Here is a 26,950-nt window from a genome sequence, read left to right as displayed (position 1 = left end):
TAAGGAGATACAAGTGTTCCACTATGTTCGGAAGAAGAAGAAGACAAGCAAAAGAGCATGAGTCAGGATAAGGAAAAATCTATACAGCAATAACGTTGATGATGAGTATGGCTCCATGCATTCTCAAAACCCAGGTAGTGTTACCTGCTTCAAGCCAATCCCTGGGATGAAAGTACAGGTAACTGTCAATCACTAAATTGTTCTGACAAGTCGTGAGTAATTGCTTCTCAACTGATCAACATTAGGACTAACAGCTCATGTCATAGGGTTACACCTAGACTAACGCTTACTAGTAGTCTCTGAATATACATGTATATAATTTTGATAGTAACAAACAAGCCCATATAAATTGAAAGGGAGACCAGAGATTCAGAACCTGAGGAATCTAGACTTGCTTTATTTAGGGCTTTAGCGCTGCAGAGAGGGCGAGGCAGTAGGGAAACTAATGTGGTTCAGGGACTGTGAGACAGACTAGATTACCCCATGACACATCACTAGCAGTTTTCCCCAACACTGAACATGAGACCAAAGACTGTTTATGATATAATGATACTGAAATGCTGTGATAAAGTTGCAGTACTGCTCCAAGCAGTGTCAAAGCCAAATCATTAACATCACATGGGAAAACTGATTAATACTTACTTCATTGGCAATAAAATGACTGATGTTCTGGATTTAAAGTGACATGGTCTGAGAAATATTTTCAGTGCAACAGATCTTGAAATGTTGACCAATTTTCAGCTTTCCTGCTTATGACTGTTTTGCAGTCTTGTATCATGCAGTGTGCATCATGAAGTAGCTTCATGCCTTTCAATGAACGGCAGAAGTGTGTTTACAAATGCAAAAATGCTTCAAGTTTTCATTTTTTTATTGTAATTTCTTTTGGACATGATGATTTTCACTGGTTTGTTGGCAATGTAGTGATATCTGATGATTCAAACTGCATAACTTTCTGATAGCATTATTACATTTTAATTACAACACTTACATGAAAAAAACATTAATGTATGTGATCCACATCATCTGAAACAGGAGTTAACTCCCCTCCCTTCCAAATAGTTTCCCTGACAAGCAGGTTAGCTTCAATTTAAAAAAAAATCATAGGCTGTTGCGACATAATCTTCCCCTTTACGTCTCCTGATGTTGATGTGACAGTTCACTCTTCTCTATCTTCCCTCACTGGCTGTAGGTACAGAATGCCCCCCAACCCTTTCTCTCCCCGATGTTGATATGACAAGGAGTTAACTCCCCTGTATCTTCCTCCATGGTTGTAATGGAAGAATCTCCCCATTTCCCTCCCCTGATGTTGTGAGGGGAGTTCACTCCCCTTTATCCCCTTCATCAGCTGTAGTCACCGAGTCTCCCCCTTCCTCATCCTTGTCTCTTCGCTTCTTGCTCTTCCTGTGCTTGGATCGATGGTGGTCGTCCTCATCATCTCGATGCTTTCTGTAAGCAGAGAGGGAAACATGGACAGATGAACAGGGCTGCTGCTATAGAAGCACTATGGAAGCATTCTGCTTACTTGAATGTGATAATATAGCAATCTACCATTAATTGCTCACAATGCTTACCCAATCTGAGGAGAGAACTGAGTCCATCTATATAGTAACTCCATGATCAGACATTCATACAGTTAGCTATTTATGTTAATGTTTGATTCTTACCTTCGTGTTCTGTGCTTATCATCTCTATGACGAGAATCATCTCTATCAGTTGACCTTGACCTTCTTTTATCTCGGTCTCTGTCTCGGTCTCTATCCCGGTCCCTACCCCTGTCTCTTTCACGATAAGGGTCCCGATCTCGTTCCCGATCCCTGTCACTGCGGTCTCTCTCTCGGTCACGTTCCCTGTCTCGCCAATAATTGTCCCTGCTAAAAACAGATTATATAGTGTGAAACCATTGTCTGTCACAGTCCTGCCTACTGTGGGGGGTACTTTGTTGCCACAGAAAATCTGGTATTTAGTCAAAGTGATTGAAAGATGGAATCTAGACACATGTGAAGTATTCAAGATCATATAATGATTTTCTTGTTTCTGTTTGTAGTTTCAGCAGGCCAAAAACCCGGGCACATGTATATAAACAGTTCACCATGTAAGAGAGAAGTTTCTGGAGTCAAAGAGTTCATACACTGTAATCATTAAAATGACAGCAAGCCATTTAAAGAAAAAAAACAAACGTAATCTGTAAAAACTCCATCAAATGTCATAAATCTTTTTTTAAGGAAGTACCTCAGCTATCCATACAACTGCCTATATTCTACACAAAATGTGGCACCCAATCTAGTATCATTTTTCAAATATTGTTAGGCCAAAATACTTGCCATGCAAATCAAAGGGAAGCTTATCCCATTTTCTTAACCTGTCTATTTCAAACATGTTCTCTTCCCCTACGGAGTTTAACCATTTTTATAATGATAAGACATGCAAATGTGATGCATATTTCGGGTTTCCTACTTTTCTTACCTTCCAAACTCTTGGTCTGGACTCCGATCTCGTGTGTGTCGGTCAGAATTGTACTTCCATCGATCGTCGTAGCTGCAAGTCAGATACAACAATGTAACTGAGACACATGGGTCAACACATATATGACACTGTACATCAGTACTTTCCAGATCAACAACATCCCGGCAAAGTATCGGTAACAGTCCACTTGAACAAACCTGTGAAGTGAGTTTTGTTTTATGCCACACACAGTAATATTCCAGCTATATGGCAGTGGTCTGTAAATAATCAAGTCTGGACCAGACAATCCAGTGATCAACAGCATGAGCATTGATCTATGAAATTGGGATACGATGACATGTGTCAACCAATTCAGCAAGCCTGACCACCCGATCCAGTTAGTCGCCTCTTACAACAAGCATGGGTTACTGAAGACCAATTCTAACCTGGACCTTCACCGGTCACCCTGTGAAGAACAAACCAGCTCACAACCGTGTGCTGTTGAGGGCAAGGTCAACATTTATTGTTCATGACATCACAAACTGGTAACAAGACACCATCCAAACAAGAAGACACGGTCATCAATATCCCCGCCACAGTGTTCTGTTTCTATTTGGTTCCTGTTTTTTAACTCCAACATGACATTCATGTCCAGAAAACTCATACCACATTTGGTTTCCCTGTCTATAATGGTTACTGAGAAAATCTGTCCCCATTGGGGATAACGTGCACTAAGTGAAGAAACACATGACATGGGCCATAACTCTGTAACAAATTGTAACACGATTTCCGTATTTGAACTCCATGAAGGCATTCATGTCCTGAAAACACATACCAAAATTTGGTTTCCCCATCTATAGTATATCGATTTTTGAGAAAATCTGTCCCCATCATCTCGGACAGATGGAAGGATGGACGGACAGAGCTCAAACCAATATCCCCCTCTCTGTATATATATGTCATACATTTTTCTGCCTTTTCTTCCTTTAAATTGACGAACTCAGAAAAAAGGATGTACAATGATACACAGGTCTGTCATATCATGGTCGAGTTTCAGTCACTCATGGTGTGTATGGCCCCTCGTCATACTCCTTCATACGTCTGTTGGTTTTGGGATGTATTCTACCTTGGGATTACCAACATGGAACTACACATAAAATCATCTACATATCCTACCTTTGGAAGTTCTGGTGATGTCCTTCCGTGTAATTTGGAGTGAAGGTGTTGCTCTCGTAGTTGAAGCCAGGAGGGGGGTGGCTGAAGGCTGAAGAAAAAACACCACCAACACCACCATGAATCATGCTGTAATGCTAGTGTTTGTTTCACGGATAGTTGATTACAACTTGTTCAGTGTTAGAAATTGTTTATTCCAGATAAGTTTGCCAGTAGCCATATTGATAATGAAAATTTGAAAAGAAAAATAAGTTGAATCTGGTTGGGGTCAAACTTTCAAAAGGAGCAATACAGCTCTCGGTCATTTTCAATAAATCTATATTCTGGACAACTCACGATCATACTGCTCTGAGCCATATGGTGTCGGGAGAGGTACAGCAACACCTGGTGGTGGAGGCACTCCTGTAATGTAGACAGCATAGGGTTACATGTCTCCCAGACAATAACAAAGACACAACTGACATTTTGTAGAAATACCTTTAAAAGATCAGATTTTATGAAGTCTGACAAGTGTACAGAAAGGATATGCAAGGTCTTCAAAAAGGGAGTCAATATAACACTGTGTCATATGTATGAAGTTCTTTTGTCAAAACTCATCTGTTCTGTAGTTGTGCATTTACTTGTCGGGTGGAAAGGCTAAGAGGTGATGTGATGCTCTGCCTTTGAATGTCAACTGCTAATACCATGCAGAAATCCACTGGCACAATTGCACTCCCTTACATACCTGGTGGAGGCAGCCCCAGGGGTGGGGGCATCCCTGGTGGGGGCATGGAGTAGTCAGGCATCATCGGCGGCATCCCTGGTGGGGGTACTGATGGTGGCTGGAACTTTCGACTGAAATACAATTGATTCAGTGAGTGACTTTTGACAAGCCTGGGAAATTACTGATTGAAAGCATACTCAACAATTCCCCATCTTCTGGGTATACTGGCATGCAATCAGCCAGGTCACAAGTACATTAATGCATAATGTCTGATTCCAGATCTCACTTCAGTTATAAAGTCTACAGGCAAATACCACCATCTGGTTTCTGCATGGAACATTTGACCATCCTTTAACTTTAGTGTCACTGGTATAGGCCCATTGAGTCCATCTTATTCATTCATCATTCGGGCTACAACCTACGAGAGACAGAGGCAAGTACCAGAGCCATGATATCCGTTGTGGCATACAATAAGCAATGGTAGCAATTACTACACACACACTCACTCTTTATGTACCATTTATGTAATGGAATGTCTAATATTAGTTACTGATATTACTGACTGTTATTAAGTTAAATTCAAATAAGTTGTACCATTATTAGTTTTATCCGAATCAACGTGTGACAAATGCTGGTCACCAGCTGAACAAAACAGTCAGTGGAGCTTTTAATCCAAGTTACCAGAGGTCTGTAACATTCTAGTCAACTTTCAGCGATGGATTTTCTGAGGATGTAATCTCGGTATCAGCGAGTTGTCTCATCACTGCTTATTCTACTCTCTTGAGGGTTCTAAGCCAACTGGGCGGTGGGGTAGCCTAATGGTTAAAGCGTTGGCTCGTCACGCCGAAGACCCGGGTTCGAATCCCCACATGGGTACAATGTGTGAAGCCCATTTCTGGTGTCCCCTGCCGTGATGTTGCTGGAATATTGCTAAAAGCGGCATAAAACCAAACTCACAGTCAGTCTAAGCCAACTTATAGTAGAGAAAAGCAGCAGCTTACTAGTCTGGAGTGACCCCTGTGACAGGTATGGAACTGGATGTTGACCCTTGACCTGGGCGTCGAGAATCATGGACTGTGCTGCCAATCACATCAATGGTACCTCCCAATTTTCTATTTGGCGGTGGTTGAGCTTTCCTTATTGAACTTGTAGTAGCTGAAGCATAGACATGTGGAGCTTCTGTTAGGAATAAAGATCTTAACATGACAAAAATGTAATTTTTGGAGTAAAATTGATATTTTATACTTATCCTGACTCATGCTCTTTTTGCTTGTCTTCTTCTTCTTGCGAACATAGTGGAACACTTGTATCTCCCTAATTGAAGCTCCCTTCAATTTAAAATCACTAATTAGTATTCACCACGAGTTACCTCCTTTCCACAAGCGCGGGAACGAGGGCGCCACCTCTACCCATGTGCCTCACTCTCTCCTCATATACTGAGCCCAACATTTGAATTTACAGGGAAATCCAAAGTGTTATTTGGGGAGGATGGGAGGGCTGACCTCATGAGTCAGGATAAGTATAAAATATCAATTTTACTCCAAAAATTACATATTTTTCCTTATCCTGACTCATGCTCTTTTCTGTAGCCAGCATCCTACAGACGGAGGTGGGAATATCTAATACTTTGGATTTTTAATAATTAGTGATTTGAACTGTGATGATTGTAATAACCCTATGGGAACTTCATAAAGGCACTGAACTGATGAATTCCTGCTGCTAACTTATCAGCTGCCATATAAAGGTTATTACCATGTACTTATTATGATAAAGTATATATAACATTAATACAATGCTTAAGACTAATAGACTTAAGCTTGTTAATATGCTAGTATAAACTCCTTAGAGTTTGTTAGCTAAAATACTTTAAGATATAACATAGTACTAAGCTTAAGATATGATTAAACTTAAGCTAATTATATAATAGCAAACTCTTTAGAGTTTGTTAGTTAATATACTTTTATGATATAGATATAATGCTGAGCTTAAGATATGAATAAGCTTTAGCTACATATATAATAGCAAAAACTCTGTAGAGTTTGTTAGCTAATATATTTTTTTTATAATATGAGTATAGTACTGTGCTTAAGCTATAATGAACTAAAGCTACATATATAATAGCCAAACTCTGTAGAGTTTGTTAGCTAATATATTTTTATAATATGAGTATAGTACTTGCTTAAGCTATAATTACCTTAAGCTACATATATAATAGCCAAACTCTGTAGAGTTTGTTAGCTAATATATATTTATAATATTAGTATAGTACTGAGCTTAAGATATAATTAACTTAAGCTACATATATATAGCAAAACTCTGTAGGGTTTTGTTAGCTAATCTATTTTTACAATATGAGTATAGTAGTGTGCTTAAGATATAATTAACTTAAGCTACATATATAATAGCAAAACTCCATAGAGTTTGTTAGCTAATATATTTTACAATATGAGTATAGTAGTGTGCTTAAGATATAATGAACTTAAGCTACATATATAATAGCAAAACTCCGTAGAGTTTGTTAGCTAATATATTTTACAATATGAGTATAGTATTGTGCTTAAGATATTATTAACTTAAGCTACATATATAATAGCCAAAACACTCTGTAGAGTTTATTAGCTAATATGTTTATAGTGTAACCATAGTACTAAGCTTAAGATAAGATTAGACTTAAGCTAAATGTATATAGCAAAATAAACTCCTTAGAGTTTATTAACTAATATACTTTTATGTTAAAAACATAGTACTGAGCTTAAGTTATGATGAAACTTAAGCTATATATATATAATAACCAAACTCCGTTCGAGTTTGTTAGCTAATACCTTTATAATGTAAACATACTGCTTAAGATATGATGAAACTTAAGCTAATTGTATAATAGCGAAAACAACCCTTTAGAGTTTGTTAGCTATGATATAAACCCTAGTATTGAGCTTATGAAGGAAAACTTAAGCTACATATATAATAGCAAGAACTCCGTGAGAGTTTGTTAGGCTAATACATGTTATAATGTAACCATAAAGCTTAAAAATATGATGAAACTTAAAGCGAAATATATAATAGCAAAACCCTCTTTTAGAGTTTTGATAGCTAATATACCTATATGATATAAAACATAGTACTAGCTTAAGATATGAATAAGCTTAAGTTACATATATAATAGCTAAAACTCTGTAGAGTTTGTTAGCTAATACATGTTATATATATAACCATATTGCTTAGAAATATGATGATACTTAAGCCAAATAGCAAAAAACTCTTTAGAGTTTGTTAGCTAATCTACTTATATGATATAAACATAGTACTAAGCTTAAGATATGAATAAGCTTAAGCTACCTATATAATAGCAAAACTCCTTAGAGTTTGTTAGCCAATATATTTTAATAATATGAGTATAATTACTATGCTTAAGGTATAATTAGCTTAAGTTACCTATATAATAGTAAAACTCTGTAGAGTTTGTTAGCTTAATTAACTTAAGCTATGTATAAAATAGCCAAAAAGTCTGTAGAGTTTGTTAGCTAATGCATTTATCATGTAACCATAGTATTACTCTTAAGATATGAATAACTTAAGGTAAATATATATAATAACAAACTCTGTAGAGTTGTTAACTTATATATTGTATGATGTAATAATCATAGTACTGTGATGATAAAAGGAACTTAAGTAAATTATATATAGCATGAAGCTATTTAGTATTGTTATAAGATAAGTAAAAAATCTGTTAGATTGACTTATCTTCTCCGAGAACTGTCAGCTGTTGTCTAGAGGACCATGGGATCAATTGGTGTATACCTGAGGCGTCCTCGGTGGTGATATCTCTCAGATAATGGTTTGCAACCACCATATCAGTTCAGAAATAAACCCTCCATTATTTCAATCACATTTGTGTAGAACAATTGTATAGAAGTTAGCTCTAAATATCATGAGTATTAAGCTCATGGAGGGTGGAATAGGTCCATCCGCGATATGCACGTAGTATGACAGTTCTGATCCAAACGGAGATATAGTACATGAGACTTCACTCTAGATAGTAAGTTGATGATAGAAATAATCTGTTGCATTTTTCCTCCCTGATTGAGTTCGATGGAGATAAATTTACAGTGCCCTTGCTGTGCATCTTGATAGAATCATCGTATCATGGGGTCCAAGTATGTCATCCAGCGTGTTCATAAACCTCACTTGTGAGGTGTTGGAACACTATATTCATATCCCAGGTTGGTAGCGTGAAATTTCCGTTTTATTCTCCAAACAGAAGTTTAATAGGTTTACTAACCATCTAGTTGTGTTAATTAAGCTTGATGAAATTCAGCTGTAGTCTGAAGCGCTGTGGATTTAGATCCACTTGTATCTTTAGTCTAGGTAATTAAGCTCGCGAAAGTCCTTGGCGATGTAGGTGCACAACCAGGTGTGTCTGTCCTCGTTGAACTTTATGTAAAATCGCCTGACTGCCGATCCCTCGTCTTAACTTGACAGGGGAGGTCTCTAACTTGAAGAAGGCAGTCTAATCATGAATGTTCAGGTTAACTGGACTGTAATGAGGCTTGCTCGTTCACTGATATATAGTTGTCACTTGTGACGAAAGTCTTGAACTGTGAATTGAGATCGACCTCTGCGTAGGTCGTTGTCCCTCGCGGTCCAATCAGAACAAGGCATTTTGATTCTGTATAATACCCGCGCTGTGATGTCACCGGTGTAGCGGGAAAAAACCCACCTTGAATAAATTCTTGTGCGTCGTTGATATTAGCATAAGCGTCGGTCTTCACCGTAGCTTCCGAAGTTAACCGAGTGTGACCACGTGTTTCGAGGGTTAATGGTAATCATTGCTTGAAACCTCCGGTATGAAATATCTCGCTCTGTAATTTTATGCTGGGTAAGTTATTTTCCTGGTTGTCGAAAGTAATTTCAGTTTTGAATATAATTCCGACTTCCTTATATAAGGGTATAAACAACTTGCAAGTTGTGAGCTTGTAGACTGTATACATGAATGTATCGTCATAATTGTAGAATTAACGTTGAACTTGTTGTACATATTTCTTCTCAGAAACTTTGGCGATTAAGAGTTATACTAAGCTGTAACAAGGCTGCTGTTCAATTTCGATATTGAATTGTCTGCAGATATGCGTAATGGTCAGCATGTGTAGATAATCGATATCGTCGTCGGGGATTGCATATTAGCAATTTATCACGGAATAGTTGATTTCTGTGAAGATCTATGAAATGTCGATTGACTAAATAATACAGCGACGTTCTGTGTTGTAAATAGCCTGAGCAATTATCTTAGCAGGGTTTATAGAGGCGGCATCTGGCATACAGTTGATAATCAACTTATGCGGCGTCTTGAAACGGACTGACAGTAGCTATATATGACGAGTGGCTAGTATATGGAAACCTTGGAGGAGACTTCCTCGGTGAGCGCCGGAGACTTCGAAGTTCTCGAAGTATCCCTTCTAGATCTTCTGGGTGAAGTAGACTTGGAGCCACTTAGCCTCCGACCACCATGGCGAAGGTGTCGAGTCAAAACCCGATTAGTATATATATATATATATATAAATATATATATGGCTTTGCTTCGTGAACAGCCTCTGTGTTTAACAGGATGTGGGATCGGCGGCTTTGCTTGCCTAAGTAGGGCCGCATGGATCATCTTATCATTTTCAGAAGTGGAGTGTTCACGAAGTCTGGTGATAAGTGTCTAATTGATCGTTCTAGATCTATTTAGGCCAGCGAACATATCGCGATCTCGTCATGGATTCAACAGAACCAATATCGACTGTAGTTCTTATACTTGATATCGATGATCAACTTGTCTATGGGTTGATCTTCGGAGACTTAATGAGGGAGCGTTGATAGTTTCATGAAGCTCTTGTATAGTCCCTCGATGTCCTTCTAGATGATGATGATCTGGATTCAGGTGTCCTTCGGCATGCCTTGCTGCTTTCTCTCGCGTCGGTCGGAGGCGGCGACGATATGACCTTCGCGAAGGCTTCCGTGATGTCTGATGGTCCGAGTCCACATCTAGGGATGAAACCGCATAAGGTGATGATCTATCCTGCCTTCGAAGTCCTTCGCGAAGGCTGTACATCTAGGTTCTTTCGCCGAGCGAAGGCTGTACATCTAGGTCCTTTCGCCCAGCGAAGGCCTTCGCGAAGAGCTGTACATCAGGTCCTTCGTCAAGGTGGTCCGTGACTTCGCTTCGCGAAGGTGACATCGTCCTGGCTGCTAACGTTGACGGGGTGCCTCTGGGGTGCTGTCTCACGTTGGAGCCGTTATGAAACTTCGGACCCTGCTACCGCCCAGATTATGAGTGGTCCTCCATGATGTTCATAATTTGTCGCATCATGTCTTCTGGGATGGTCTGCGACGAATTCGCCGGGTGCTTTATCTCTGCGGTGTTAATGGAGGGGTCCACCCGAAAAATCGTCCGACATCAGTGTAGAGGCATCAGGCTGCATGGTGATCTTTGCTGATAATCGTTGTAGCTGTCACCGTGTCGTTTCTTGTGGCGTGCGTACGGATGATGATCAGCTGATCATCGTAGAGTCCAGGTCATCGGCTGGAACAATCTCGGTTGAGAAAGTCCTAGTAGACTTCTCGCGTTGATTTTCCCTCAGAGGTTCGGCACTGCCCTGGGTGTGCGCGGCGCCTGGGCGTTGAATGTTGGTAATGATGGGACCCTCAGGGCCGATCATCGCATATCTGTTGGTACATCAGGCTGCATGCTGATCTGTGCCGACATCGGTCAATCTTTGATGTACATCCGGTATGATGACCGGCTGATCATCATACAGGCCCAAAACTGCGATGGGAGCGATCTCGGCTGTTGAGATGTAGTAGAAAAAACCCTCTAGTCTTCTGCTGCGGCGATGGGATGTCTGGGGAAGCAGGATGCTTCTTGGAGATGGCGGACTTCGTCCCCACCTCTCCACCACTCTAGCGGAACACCACAATGGGAGAGGAGTCGGCCAACAGCAGTAGACTGGCGAGGGGTTCCGTGTATCAGTCATACTAGACTCTGCATACGCGACCTATCTGCTGTCGTGCCAAGCGCAAAGTAAATATTAATAAAAAGGTAGAATTGGATAAATTAGTACCGCAACTGCAATGTGAATATAATAAACATGGCGCCGTACATCATATTAAAGGCGGATCAGCAGCATAAAAACGTAATCTGCAATAGTACAGAATTTTCATCAACGTAATCCACTGAAACAAACACGCGTCCATTGAATAAACTGTAGAAAAGCGACTAAATATCAATATATAATCGTTGAAGGATACCCAAGCTAAACCTCTATAGATGTCTATACGAGGTAACTAACTAAATATAATTCAAAGGATATAGTGTGTCGGGAGACACAGGCGCTCTCACGTCCAGCTCACTGGTCGAAGAAGGAGAGAGTGAGGCACATGGGTAGAGGTGGCGCCCTCGTTCCCACGCTTGTGGAAAGGAGGTAACTCGTGGTGAATACTAATTAGTGATTTTAAATTGAAGGGAGCTTCAGTTAGGGAGATACAAGTGTTCCACTATGTTCGCAAGAAGAAGAAGACAAGCAAAAAGAGCATGAGTCAGGATAAGGAAAAATTATTCCTTGTTATTAATGCTGTCAGAAAGCATGAATTTGGCATACTTGGCAGGTAAGACTTGTCGCAATCACAAGGAGATAGTGAACCCTGTGTGATGCCACAGTCAGTATTGCCACATCTGTGTATCCTTCACATGCTACCCAAATGAAGTTAGAGAATATTGGATCCTTTCATATTTCTACAGTTAGTCTGGCATGATGTAACAGTAAAACTACAGTAACATGGAAGAATCGAGTGTTGTTTTGGAACTTCTTGTTTGAGTAGTATATGGAATCTGGCCAAGTATGTGGTTGCAGTATCTACAATATGTGGTACTCTAACATACAGTTGAAAGGGCAGGTATGAGGGCATTGGGGGATTATGACGAGGGGCATATGACGAAGACGTAAAATGGAGTTTAACATCGTACTCAAGAATATTTCGCTCATATGACGTCGTGCATGCCTGTGTATGTGAGGCTGCTTGTACTAGCCCAGACTTAATCTGTTTTTATAGTGCTAGCTCACTGAGATACCATGCTACAGTTAAGCATGAATACCCCACTCAGACACATTATAATGACTCCAAGCCGACCAATCCTTGTTGTACCCATTAATGCCAAGCACCAGGCAGGGAACAAAAAGTACCATATTTTTACATCTTTTGGTATGACGACCTTCCACTCTCTTGGCGAACACTCAAACCACAACCCCACGAGGGCGGTCTATATAATGAGGAGATTTAATGTGCACAGGAATCATCTGTCCAAACTGGACTTGTGGGGACCTACAGTTTAGGATGATTCGATCAGTGAGATTTTAGCAAGAATCATGTCAATAACATAACTATAACTGCTCCATGTGCCATGAGATCTCACCTCCAGGAGTAATTGGCAAAAAACACCAATTAAAGCACTTTCAAATGAGACAAACTTCAAAGGTCACATGTGCTGTTACATGAGTTAGCATGACCTTATTTGGAACCACCCCATAATACACTGAAGATTGTAAATCAAAGCAGCTCTAACACTGAGTAAATTGTGTTAAAACATAATTCAAATTTGGGACATCTGTTACACAATTTTAGTCCAGAAGTGACAGAAGTCTTGATAAAGCAGACTTTACTTTATACATTAATGTATTAAATTAGGGACTGTAAACTTGATCCAGATTATTCAGTTTTGTGTTTATTATTCAGAATTTAGTTTTGACAGATCCCACTGTATGTGGGTAGAAAGATCATGAAGAGCAGTTTACGTATGCTGGATCCAGTCTGTCCAGAGTCCTTGTCCCCGAGACGACTGATGGGTTGACCAGAACCAATGTGAGAGTGGTGAGAGTGACTGTCCCTGGACTGAAACATACAGCACAGCTATAAGTCAACCTCTAATAAATACTGAAAGCACCGACACAAGCAGAGCCAGGCAGTATTTCATATGTTGAATTCAAAGTTCTATTCACATGAATGATATGATCTCTGCATCTCTTCTTGTTGATTCAGATTTGTCTCTGATTGTGGATTTAGACATCATAGGAAAGGTATCTAACATACCTTTGATATAGCATATCAGTAATGTTTTAGGCAGTCAACATGGTCAAAGGGAAATGACCCCAGTACTAAAACAACACTGTCGCTTTTATCAAAATGGGTCCTTAGGTCCTGCATGTTTGTAATACTAATCACAATATTTATAGCAGTGAATTACCTTATGGCATTTTACAAACAAATCAATCTGAAGCTCAAAGTTCACAGTTTCTCAGAAGAACTGTCCTTTTTTGTCATTAAAGTTGCATTAAAACTGAATGTTTTTTATGGCTTTGACACAGATTCTGCGTGAATTGTATTTAACCGTCTTTCACAGTATTCCAGTCATACATACATTGTGTTAGCATAATAAGGGTGGAAAGTGTGAAGCAGGTCCCGGACATTTACATTAGTGAAACCTGCAAGCGGTGAAGACAAACCTAGAAACATACGCCAACAGGGATTACATCCCACAAGTATGACTTACCCAAGGGAGGGATTTATTTGTTTGTTTAACAAGAAATAACGAACCTGAGCTAGGCATTCCAGTGATCAAAATCATGAACATCATTCTATGCATCGCGATGGAACTATCCAGAGCACATTGCTGCACATGACAAATTTACTTTCATGCTCATTCTAACCTACCCTCTAGCACATTCTGAATAGAAATGCAGCAATAGCACAGCATCTCATATCAGACAATGCATCACGGAATGGGGCTTAAGTGATGGTGATGTTACCTGTGACTTGTTGCCAAGGAGGGGCACTCCATTCTCCAGACGTAGTCGTCGCTGTTTCTCACAGTACTGCAGCCAGGTGTCCTCGTTGAAGCCGTAGTTGAAGTAGTCAGTGATGTCAGCACCTGGGAGATGACAACTCGCATTGTTAGTACATATATGTTTTGAGTAGTTACTGCAGTTTACAGCCTAAATCTTGCAGCTGAACATGGCTCTTCGCATCATTTTCAGTATTCTTAAATGGACAATTCTTAGCTGAACTATACCAAACAGAATTTTACACAACTGTGGAGATTGAAATAATACCATTTTGGACTCGTATATCTGATATTATTAACTTCATGCTGTATCAATATCAGAGTTCCGAGAAAGAAATTCTTACCAGGATTTCTCCAGGGTTTGTCTTCAGCTGAGAGATTGTCAATGTCAAACTCAAATGTAGGCACTCCATTGACAGTGCCCTGGGCTTCAAGGTCCATCCCTTTTCCTGGCACCACTGTCTTCTGTGCTGCTGCCACTCCTGCAATCAGAGTGCCATCCATGTGACATTGGGGATTTAAAAGCTAAGAAATTGTTCATCTTTTCAAAGAACTAAAGAAGGAATCACTCAAACAAGTGTGAGGAAACATTCAGAAAGATAACGAAGAAAGATAATTTAAGTGATGCTAATATCTACTCACCTGCTGCTGGCTTTTGGTAGCCAGTGGCACTCTTAAACAGGTTCCTGGGAGTTCTGACAACATATCAAACATATCATACATTAACAATGTACATACAACTGTAAAAAGTCTTGAAGAGAAAGGTGACTCTTATAACATTTTTGCTTTATCACTACATTGATTTCAGTCTCAAATTAAAAGAAGGCAAGATACTCGCAATATTGCCTTGGGTTTAACATAAAAAAAACCCCAAAATGCACAAAGAAATCAGGTAAAGTGTTTACATCAAGACCTAAGCTTAGCATTGGCATGGTAGTCTGTTGCCATGACAACCATCAGTAAAACAATTTTCTCTTCCATTGGCGGATACTAAATAAACCTGTATATCCTGCATCATACATAGAGTATTTAGCATTGATCTGTCATATTCATCCACAGCCATATTTCTTTTCAAAACCAACCAATTCTTACTTCTTCTTCACAAATAACATTGATTACAGCATACAATGACTTATCATTTCTTCCAGACATATATGTATGAATCAACAACAACTTACTCTGTGACAGTCCACTGTTTGATGTCGCCAATGGTGACTTGGACATTGTCGTCATCATCTGAATCGTCATCATCATTCTTTGCCTGAGCTTCTTCCTCCCCACTCTGAAATCACAGTTAAGGGTAGAACTAAAAGTGTTCATAAGTTATAAAAAGGGTTCCTAAGATATGAAATTCCAGGTCTATGGCCTAAAACCTCGGAGTCTCCTTATTTCAGATACAACCAGCATGTGAACCAACCATACTAACAACTCACCATCTCCCCTTCTTCCTTGTCTTCTGGTTTCTCAGACCCATCTCCGTCACCTTTCTTTTTCTTCTTCTGGCCATCTCTGCAACAAACACACAGATATCTCTTCATATATCTTAACCTATATTCAAAGTGAACGAGTTTAAGGCTTAGTGAGTTTGGTTAATCTCCACATTATTGTTTGAACAGCATATAGTCATCTATATGTGGAAGGAATACTCAGAGGAATGTCCGAAGACTCAGATGTAATATCACTTTAGCATTTGTTTAGTGAAAACTATGAACTATAAGTGTGCAAAGTTTACGCTGGTCCTGTGGTCCCTGGCTAGTAAAAATTCATTAGGACCACTAAATGATAAGTTTGCAGTGGTCCTGGTGGCCAGTAAATTTTGTATTGATAGTTAAGTAAATCTACGAATGTCAATTGGGACCAGTGAAGAAGACAGGATCACTCATTATTGTCTACTCACTGGTCCTGTGGTCTAGTGGAAAATTTTGAAAGGTTTCTCTCCATGCTGTCACCATTCTACAAAATAAAAGCATACTTACTTCTCTGGATCCTTCTGCTCTTTGTTTTCATCTGTGAAAAACATGAAGAAATTTAGACTCACTAAGTCTGTAATTGTATTCCTTCCAAAATACACTTCTATTTCATTCACCTGATGAAGGGGCAAGAAGTAGCTTAGAAACGTGTTGTAAATAATAAAGTAGTTGTAAATCCATACCATATGTTGTTATGTAAGAGTACCCATTATATTATTGCCATATATATATGCATACAAATATTTCCTTAGTTTCCAAATGATTCAACTTTTCCAAAGATCACTTTACCTGGTTCACTTGTTTACATTTTAATAATAGTGGAGATGGAGAATCAAACTCACTGCCAGCTTGAAGCTAGGCCAAACTGGTTACTTCAACTAACAAACACTCACCGAGAGGCAAAAACACTAACAAAAGGACCCCTTAACCCTAAGGGGTGCAGGCTAAAACGGAACCACAGCAAAACGGCACCAGGCGAAAACGGCCCCATTTGGACATAACGGAACCTTGACTTGGCGAGAACGGCTACAAATCTTATGGTGAAAACGGCATCAAATGGATTCCTAATTATTGGGAACATCTTATTTGTCATTAGATAATCTGAATACAGAATTTTGGAAGCCGTCTACTCTGCCGACAGTGATTGGAAAGTTTGTGTTAGCTGATAATCGGATTCCAGTATGTTTAGATAATGAATGAGTCTGACTGATAATCGGCTTGTAGAATGTTTCGATAGTCAAAACATCTACTGTGCCGAGATGATTGGAAAAGCCTGTAAATTTAGCGTGAAAACATCACAACCTTTGATGTTTTAAGTACATCATTAAGTAGTGTGTTAATCGACCTGTGTAATTGTGTCATTGTTATATATTCTGCAGGTGAAGGAAAATGCTGTTATCGTCTTTATTATAATCTTGTTATTTTAATGTAATGGGTGATTGAGTGAGTTATGATTTTACGCCGCTTTTAGCAATATTCCAGCTATATCGCGTGTTATAATCTTGCTAATGTTGAAATGAAATAAAAACCATAAGTCAACGTCATACTGTGTTTTTTATATGTTGATTCTAATGTTATAATTAAACGAACTAAAACATAAAAGTCAACATCATACTGTGTTTTGTATATGGTGCCGTTTTAGCTCAGAAATCAGTAGCCGTTTTCGCCAATACGGTGCCGTTTTAGCCACACGATTTTGGTGCCGTTCTGCTGTGGTGCCGTTTTAGCTATAACCCACCCTAAGAATTATAAAGTGATGCAGAACCAAAAGGATTGTAAAGAAGTGTTGGATTGGCAAGCGGTGCCGAGCTCTTTATGATCATGAACATCGTGAAGAGGTGCTTGATCCAAATGGGTACCAAACCCTTGTGATCAGGAATGACTAAGGATAGAGAAGGGGCAACCATTCCCAAGAAGGTTGAGAAACGAGTGGGTACGGGTTTCCAACAATTTGGTACTGTAGTGTCCGCCAAATGGTTTGGGCACGAATTTCTGAGGGCACGGATTGTCAAATTCCCTGTCTCATAACGGGGTGGTGCTTTTACTTACGATTGCAATCAAGAAACCAACAGAAAGGGTCTTTCCTACAACGAGCAATTGTTTCTCACACGGCACATTCAGCACGTTGTCTCTGATAATGCGTCGTACTCGAAGGTTTGTTTTGCTACCCAGCATGTCTATTTAAAAGTATTGGGTATAGGCCCCTGTGATAAATCGGACTCAAAGAAACGAACGACTATTATGTACTGGGCGTGTCATAGAAACTCGACACAAGTTTTCTTAAGATAACTTACCACCATAAAGCCATGTTTCATCGTCTTCGGCCGGTGCAGCGCCAGGCGCCGGTACTGCCGCAATATCGGCCATTTTGAAATTAATGGAACATTTACTTCCGTATCTTGGTGGAAACAATACCTTCTTTAGATTTATTATTGATATTGTCGTTATACGAATGACCTATCTACATAAAGTATATTTGTAACAATTTTGATAGTAAGCCATTGAAAGTTGACTCTTTATTTATGTCAATTGATTTACGAAACTTACCCTGAACATGTTTCTTTCATACGGGCATTGTCAAAATGGCCGCGTCCATGAACAGGTATTTGTGACGTCTCTTACTGACATGAACAATATGTTTCTTGCATATGTGTCTAACCACCAAAGTGTCATGGGTGAAAATTAACGGATTTGAGTTGTGCAATGTTTATACTGTCCAACTGTATATTTCCACCACGCGTTCCGTTGCCAGATATATGTTTAATATGGACGCAGTGTTTCGTGACATTCTCATCTCTGCAACACCTCTTTCGTCTCGTCGGTTTCATATCCTGTCATGGTCGTTATTGACTCTATCTCAATTCAGTTGAAAATGTGTATGCTAAGTGCAAACACATCTTTAACTGAACTGAGTAAGAGTTCCGCTCGTAACCACTCTGCAATATAGTGCAATATGCAAATGCATCAATATTACTTCGATGATTTTCTTATTTGACTATATATAGGTCCGTCTCCTATTCTCGCGGGTTTCCTATTCTCGCGGTAAATACGTTTTGGGAGTACTGCACTTTACCGGGCGCACTGTTTCAGATTAATTAGCGTTGCTGGGGTTCCCTAACCCTAACCCCTAACCCTAAGGATCGTAAAGGGTGCCTAACCCTAAGGATCGTAAAGGGTGGCATACCCTAACCCTAAACCTAAGGATCGTAAAGGGTGCCATACCCTAACCCTAAACCCTAACCCTAAGGATCGTAAAGGGAGCAGCGAGGGCTGCGCCGGGTAAAGTGCATTCTACCCTACGTTTTCTGCCGAAATCGCCGATGCGTGACACTTAGCGGTTGTTTACATCACCGACTGGTAACTAGGAAGTGGACCAAGTCGGTGAATAATCAAAATCTTGCAGTGTCACGAATATTGGGGAGTTTATACCAACTTGGACATATCATTACTTTTTCCCGCCCTTTCCGGCAGGATGACGCTTACATACACTCAATAACGTTAATTCCTCGTAATACCGCGAGAATAGGAGAAGCCTCATTTCGTCAATGGCGGATGGCATTGTTTATCACCGGGCTCACGAGTGGTAATTCACCTGATGGATCTGGCAGCTGATAGATGTAGATGATAGAGGAGAAGGCCCTTCATTTAAAAACAACAAGCATTCATACGATAAGAATTGTTTATGTTATTTTTTCAGCCGATATCCGTAAGTACCGCGAGAATAGGAAACGCCTTCCTAATGGTAATATTCCAACACACAATATTAATTCTCAAGCACGACGTTAAACCCAATTTCACCTCACCTCACACAATATTAATAAACGTGTCTAAACAGGCAATGTAAAGTTTCGGTATGAAGGCGTTTTCTATTCTCGTGGTACTTACGGATATCAGCTGAAAAAATAACACAAACAATTCTTATCGTATGAATGCTTGTAATTTTAAATGAAGGGCCTTCTCCTCTAACATCTGCATCTATCAGCAGCTAGATCCATCGGGTGAATTACCCCCTTGTGAGCCTGGTGATAAACAATGCCATCCGCCAATGACGACGTGAGGCTTCTCCCATTCTCGTGGTATGGCAAGGAAGTAACGTTATGGCGTGTATGGAAGAGCAATCCTGCAGGAAAGGGCAGGAAAAAGTTATGATATGTCCAAGTGGTTGTAAACTCACAAATATTTGTGATATTGCAAGATTTTGATCACTCACAGACTTTAGCCACTTCCTAGTTACCAGTCGGCAAGGTTAACGACTGCTCGATGTTGCGCATCGGCAGAAAATGCGAGAATAGGAGACAGAACTATACCTTTGAAGCCCATTTGCATGCATGAAATATATCATGTTATTTTTGTCTAAAGCCGACATATAGCTGGATTAATGCAGTGTGCAGCATAAAACTAAATTCACATTTTGTCTAAATTAGGTCTATCAATAATTTGGTGTTGTTCAGTGATCAAATTCATGAGCACAATGATTTCTAGATATGAATCATGACCTTGAACCTGCTTCACTATGATTACACTCTGAAACGTGGAAAACAATGCTACAATGTTGAAACTGAAAGTTTTGAAATGTGGATGGCTTTTCCTTCCTGGATCAAAGTTATAACGGTAGACTATAACTGCAACTGATTTGATTTGCATTTAGCACTGTTCTTGTCAGTTTGTGGGGTAAGTGAGTCTCTTTTCCATGTATTGATTATGCTGCTAAGTGGCACAAGTGTGATGACTGAGAGTTGGAGTATTGTTGCCCTTTAATTCAAATTACAAATGAGCACCGTTGTGTCGAACTCTGATAACTTGATATCTCGGTTGTAACGATATAAAATCTCGGTTCCGGCAAAATCCTTCATTATTTATCATTATTCAAGCTCTTTTAACTCGATATGGTTGTCTCGATATTTCAGATATCTCGGTATAATTTCATGGTCCCGACAAGCAAAATTACCCTTTTAACTTGATATTTGCAAGTGTCCCTCTGAACTGAGGTTGTTTCCACACGTTTACACACGGTGTGGCATGAATCAAAGGGATGCGGTAGTGTAAACTAATTAGGGCTAATTGAGTTGAAGGTGTCACTTGTTTGTTATGTAATTAGGATTAATTAAGAAGGAAAAAATTAGGAAGTACTCACTGTTACGACTAAACACAACTGATAACGGATTATAGTTTCGAATAAAAAAATACTGAGAAGCGTTTTGTTTTTCTTTCATAGTGATATGTGACGATATGCACTGCTTGGATGTCTCGAAGTTCGGATAACTCGATATTTTTTCTTGGTCCCATGAATATCGAGACAATGGTGCTCGACTGTAGTACCCCACTATTAACATGATATTTGTTATTTTCTTTCAAACTGCAGGCTTGCTGTGACATTGTGCAGATATGCTCAGAGAAAACTCTACTACCACAAACTGGGACCTGATCCCAGACTCACAATGGCCAGAAGCATATCCCACTGTCCCACCGAACCAGATGGTGCTAAACATCTATTAGAACAGAGATTATCCTATCAGTTGACATGCTTGGTAAAGCTAACACGACAGCTGTCTGGGACTTGTTGCTGTCAGGCCAAGAAGGCATCTGTACCTCAAGCTGACCTCAAAGTAGACAGTGAGGTCATGGTGTTTGACATGACAGGGATGCTTATTGGTAAGATGTCAATATCGCAAGCCGAGGAGATGGCAAACAAAGAGAGTCTGAAGCTTGTAGACATGGGACCCAATCAGGACAAAGTCCAGTGTTTTAAACTGATGACAGGGAAGGAGCTGCATAAAGAATCCATGAAAACCAAGTCTGTAAAATCAGGCCGGACAGATGAAAAGGAGTTTGTTATAACAGTAAAGATAACTGATCACGACCTGGGTATCAAACTGAAACATGTGCAGGAGACGTTGCAGAAAGGCAGGCATGTGAAGATCACTCTGAAAGAGAAGGGTAGAATGGAAGAGGTGATTGTCAGTTTTGAGAAATTTAATCTTTCTGTTTACATTATTTTCTATTTCTCAGCATATTATATATACATTCTGTTATGATAATTACCCTGAAATCATTTGCTGTGATAACTTTGCTTTGAGTCCAAAGCAAGTTAAGACAGTGCTAGAAACAGCATTCATGATTGACAGGCATTGAAATTCATGATTTCACTGATTCTTGACTTGCACTGTTACATGCAGTCTAACATACAACTGGCAACATCTTGTAGCATAGAACTTCATATCACAGTCCTACTGCTCATGAAACATCTTTTGAGAGTTGCTCTATTGTTTATGAGAGGTCTTTTTATATTTTGTCATGGGTTTATTAGTTATATTGTGAACTCACTTGTACAAGGTATCTGTAACTGTTGTTGAGAAAAGTTAACTTGTTTGATTATCAACATTTCAAAGAGAGTGACATTCTGAGTGAAAAGGGGGCCGTAATAGAAAGGATATATTGTCCACTGAATAACTGAAGACAGATTACAGTTTTAATTGTCTTAAAAGTACCATTCTGACGTGTCCAGATATAACTTTGGAAATTGATTATTTAAACAAATTTGATCATTTAATTATGATATGGTGATTGATTTTATTTGCAATTGTGCTTGAGATTATCATTCAGGGGTGGAAATAACCCATTGCCCAATGCCCGAATCCAGTGTTTTTTTCTGTCGGGCAAGCAAATTTGTATATCACACTGTACCGGTGTCCAGTTGACTTTCCAATATTAATTATGTTGTTTATTTTAAAAATCACTAAGAAATGGCCGGTATAGTGGAAAAATTATCAGGGCAAGTGATTTTACATGTGCCACTGTACTGGAGTACAATAGCAATTTTAAAGTTATTTCCACCCCTGTCATTGTCATAGTGTAACGTTTGAAAGTTCCATGGTGAAGTAAGAAATGTGCACATTGACACATGTTATAATCATGTGTTTGATGCTTCAGGCTGAGGTGAATCGCCTGCAGAGTCAGCTCCTGAGGAAGATATCTGATAGTGTGAACGAGATTGCTATTGTCAAAAATGCTGTCAGAACATCAAAGTTTTGCAAGGTTTCAATCATTCCCAAGGAGGATGCAAAACAAGATGTCTGATTCTGATCGAATCATGTAAAATATGACTTGAAGAAGAGGATACAGCCATGTTTATGATGAGGACAGTTGCTAATGCTACTAATCTTCAATGGGAAGTTGGGTAGCCTGGTGCTTTAAACATTTGTATGTTATGTTTAAAAGTGGGATCTTTTCCCAAAAATATCGGCGTTCCCTGTCGTTTGAAATACTACCAAGGGTGAAGCAGGACTATACTTGTTCACTCACTGCCATGTTATATTTTAAAGTATATATATTAGAAGCCAAATATAATATGACTAATACAGACTAAATCTTTATAAAATCTGTTTACATGCATACATCATCAATGTAACATGTTTCAGTACTGTTTGATGAGTATTGTGCATACAAAGCCAGTGAAGCAGTGATGGAAATACTTTGGATATAGCAAACCGATGAAGTAGTGATGAAAGAAATCACAATACCAATAAAGCCTGATAAATCCAGCTCATGTGGTTCAGTCAATCCATGCCAACAAGGCTGTAGATCATGGGAGTGTATTGTGCTCTTGTCAGCTGTACAAAGTCAACATTTGCCATCACTTGTATGGAACTATGGAAGAAAGTAGCACACAGATCTCTTACTGGTATAATGGTTCATATGTCTATACATCTCTCTTTAATGCCTTAAGAGTAGCGTGTGATCATGTTGTGTTGATTTACTTTGAAATTTTTAATAGTTGGGTTTAACCCAAATTTTGTATGTCACAATTGTGTAGATCGATGCTAATACTGTTGATCACTGGATTGTCTGGTTCAGACTTGATTATTTACAGACCGCCACCATATACTAGTAGCTGGAATATTGCAGAGTTTGGCGTTAAACAACAAACCAACAAACAATCAAATTGAATGAATAATTTTGTTTTGATGTTTTCAGCATTGACCCCTCAAAGTATATCTATATTGAAAGGAAAGTAACTCTAGAAGATAAAGAAAACAATTTGAGAATGTTTGTCCTGTCTACCTAACTAACCAATATTATTTGGAGATGACAACCAGAATAAAGTAGCTTTTCCTATGTTATATAGATTTTTATGCTTTAAAAAGTTAGTCCAGGAGGACAAAAGAACCTCTTTGCTTCTATATTATAAGCTTGTACCTGCTGTGCTATGTTAGAGATGTGCTATGTTTATCCATGCTGACGCAATGAATATCTTGCATTAAAAGTTGTATATGCAGCATAATTCTTTCCCTTCATACTTTTTTAAAAAAGAAATTTATTTTTCATGTTGGAAGCTGTTTACAGAAAAGGGAAATTCAAGGTGCTATTTTCTGAAGGAGCAGTTAATAATACTGGATAGAATCCTCAATTCTGTAAGCAAGTTACCTTCAGACATTTCAAACCCAAAGGAACTTGACTTCTTTGTAAAAGTGTTGACATTTTGAAAGAGAAATACATGTTTCATAATGTTGTGGCACATCTTCTTCACTTCTCCCTCTCCAAATTGAAAGAAATAAATTTGTATCAACACCAATGTTTTGAAATGCTTACTTATTTTAATAGAAAGTATTTAGTTCCTCGCTATGGCTTTTAAAACTTGATGGGACTAATATCAGAATTTGCATGTTGTTAGAGTGTCTGCTGAAAGTATTACCGTACCCTTTTCTCATGTCTCAAATTACCAGTGTTTTAATGCCATGGTTTGAAATATGTGGACAAATTCTGTTTCTACCTTCCTTAACTAGAAGGGGTGGTGGGGGTAGCCTTGTGGTTAATGGTTAAAACATTCATTTACTGGAGAGAAACACATAACGGAATCATATTGTCAACCTGTATGCATGTCTTTTAGTGTCATGGTTGTTTTAATATGTTGACTGCATATGGATGTACTTTTGAGAAAATGAAATCTGAGTATGTTGGGATCAGTTAGAAACGAGAAAATTTATGTATATTGAAAGTGGTTACAAGTGATACCTGACAATTCATACGAAGTGCTGTTTTAGGGTTTGTAGAGAGACAAATAGTGAGATGTGGATGTGTTGTTTCAGTGTGTGAATTCCTTAGTTTCATGGATGAGGAAGTGTGTGGGGACTTATCTCATGTGCAAGATGTAAAGCTATTTGATTGATGTGTGTTGAAATGTATGGACATTTCTACAATTAAAGATATTTTTTACTAGATTTATCATGATGTTCGATGTCATTGTTGAATTTCAGCTAGGGATTCTGACATTAAAATTTTCGTCCTCAGAATAATAAGGAAGATCAAGTTACAAGGGACATGTTCAGGTTAATAGTGTGTTGGGATGTTGCCTATAATATCGAACAATGGTTTGTCTGGTTCAGACTCGATTAGTTGCAGACCGATGCCACCCAAAGTAGTATTAAACAGCTCTAAAAACAACAGTCAAAACCGCACCAAGTCCTACTGTGTTATATTTGTAATATTGCTGATATTGACATAAAGACCATACACTTCCTCAAAACTGATGGTCTTTAGAAAAGGAAGACAAAAGATGATAGCAAACACTGAAAATATTTATTCACAAAATAGAAAAATCATGCTTTATCATTTGGAAATGGTATTAAATCATACACGAATACACTGATATTATGGCTAAAATGTTCTCCATTGTTGGAATTTGATTTTGTAGCAAAATAATGCTGAGGAATGCGGTGAGGATCATGTTATAGTAATCGTCCCCAGTCTGGAGTCATCTCCATGCTATAACATTTAAGCCACATGACCAGTCACTTGACATCGGATAGTTTTGATTGGAGGAGCAGGTTTGATACAACTGATGATGTTTCATCCTTCCATACCTTGCACTCATGTTGTAGTCGTTAATACGCCTTGTTTTAATACTTCACTAGATATGTGTTGCAGCCAAAACAAAAAAAGGCTTATCTCACTACATATATTATCTGTACAATTATTGTTTCTAAGGCAACTTAAGACAAAACTATATACAATGTATTATTAAAAATAATATGAAAATGTATATCCTGGATTCTCCAAGACTGACCCATTTGAAAATTTAATACTGTAATATCAATAGGCACCAAAACATTTTCCCAAAATCTTGCACTACGAATCATCTTGACCGTTCTTTGAGTGGTTTTGTGCCTGTAATAGCCCAGAAAATCTGGAACAATTTTTAATAGTGGTTAGAAATCATTATAAGTAAAAAGATATGTATTTTTACTCTATTTTTTCCCCTGTTATTGTTGAGAACTGGTTTTATCACCATTTATACCCTCTGCTTATAAACAAAAAATGTTAGGTTTACTGCAACAGAGAAGCACAATACTGAGCAATATTAAGCAACAACCTTCGAAAATCAATCCTCCATGAAATATATATTTGCCTACAGCATGGTGGGATAATACAGGATGCACTTAGATTCAGCATCGGGGCCACATGGGGAGAAAGTGTGGATATGAGTAGGCTGTTGCTTAATTAATGACCATCAGTACATCCATCAGCAGACAAATATGTTATTAACACGCAGGTGCTGCAATATCTATTCTACTGCATCATAGCATATTTCATGGCAAAGGCAGATATACATATGCTTTACATCTTGGCACAATGTGGAGGTATTCTTAAGGTAGGAGATAACATGCTAGAGGCATACCTTTGGCTGTGATAACCTAGCTCAATGAGAAGGAATTCCTCGGGCGGGTGATAACATGCACTTAGCACTAGAGGCATACCTTCAGCTGTGATAACTAGCTCTATGAGAAGGTATTCCTCGGGTGGGTGATAACATGCACTGAGCACTAGAGGCATACCTTCGGCTGTGATAACCTAGCTCTATGAGTAGGCATTCCTCAGGTGGGTGATAGCATGCACTGAGCACTGATATACCTTCGGCTGTGATAACCTAGCTCTATGAGAAGGTATTCCTCAGGTGGGTGGTAACATGCACAGAGCACTATATAGAGGTATACCTCAGGTGGTGACAACCTAGCTTGTGTGGAGGTATTTTTCAGGTGGGTGGTAACATGCGCATCAGAGCACTATATAGAGGTATACCTCAGGTGGTGATAACCTAGTTTGTATGGAGGTATTCCTCAGGTAGGTGATAACATGCACAGAGCTCTTTATAGAGATATACCTCAGGTGGTGATAACCTAGCTTGTGTGGAGGTATTCCTCAGGTTGGTGGTAACATGCACAGAGCACTATATAGAGATATACCTCAGGTGGTGATAACCTAGTTTGTGTGGAGGTATTCCTCAGGTGGGTGATA

General features: G+C 38.9%; 2 protein-coding genes across 2 annotated transcripts; one reads left to right on the top strand and one right to left on the bottom strand.

Moving 5' to 3' along the window:
- Positions 1 to 850: 850 nt before the first annotated feature.
- On the bottom strand, positions 851 to 18,047 carry LOC124271013 (pre-mRNA 3'-end-processing factor FIP1-like). Its single transcript, XM_046706075.1, has 15 exons — positions 17,953 to 18,047; positions 16,166 to 16,196; positions 15,623 to 15,698; positions 15,368 to 15,471; positions 14,832 to 14,884; positions 14,534 to 14,671; positions 14,155 to 14,276; positions 13,144 to 13,240; positions 5,320 to 5,473; positions 4,340 to 4,449; positions 3,952 to 4,017; positions 3,619 to 3,706; positions 2,464 to 2,535; positions 1,665 to 1,871; positions 851 to 1,446 (listed from the first exon to the last, which is right to left on the bottom strand). Exons 1-15 carry the CDS (start codon positions 18,023 to 18,025, stop codon positions 1,320 to 1,322), a joined length of 1,518 nt encoding a protein of 505 aa, XP_046562031.1. The 5' UTR covers positions 18,026 to 18,047; the 3' UTR covers positions 851 to 1,319.
- A 177-nt stretch (positions 18,048 to 18,224) lies between these two features.
- Positions 18,225 to 24,230, top strand: LOC124271012 (translation initiation factor IF-3-like). Its single transcript, XM_046706074.1, has 3 exons — positions 18,225 to 18,260; positions 21,021 to 21,609; positions 22,589 to 24,230. The coding sequence occupies exons 1-3, from the start codon at positions 18,241 to 18,243 to the stop codon at positions 22,733 to 22,735; spliced, it is 756 nt and encodes a 251-aa protein (XP_046562030.1). The 5' UTR covers positions 18,225 to 18,240; the 3' UTR covers positions 22,736 to 24,230.
- Positions 24,231 to 26,950: the final 2,720 nt, after the last annotated feature.

The sequence above is a fragment of the Haliotis rubra genome, unplaced genomic scaffold (assembly GCF_003918875.1).
Source record: "Haliotis rubra isolate DU_JTF1 unplaced genomic scaffold, ASM391887v1 Scf1567, whole genome shotgun sequence".
Lineage (NCBI taxonomy): Eukaryota > Metazoa > Mollusca > Gastropoda > Lepetellida > Haliotidae > Haliotis > Haliotis rubra.
The sequence above is the reverse complement of the archived record's forward strand: the minus strand, read 5'-3'. Positions and strand labels throughout refer to the sequence as shown.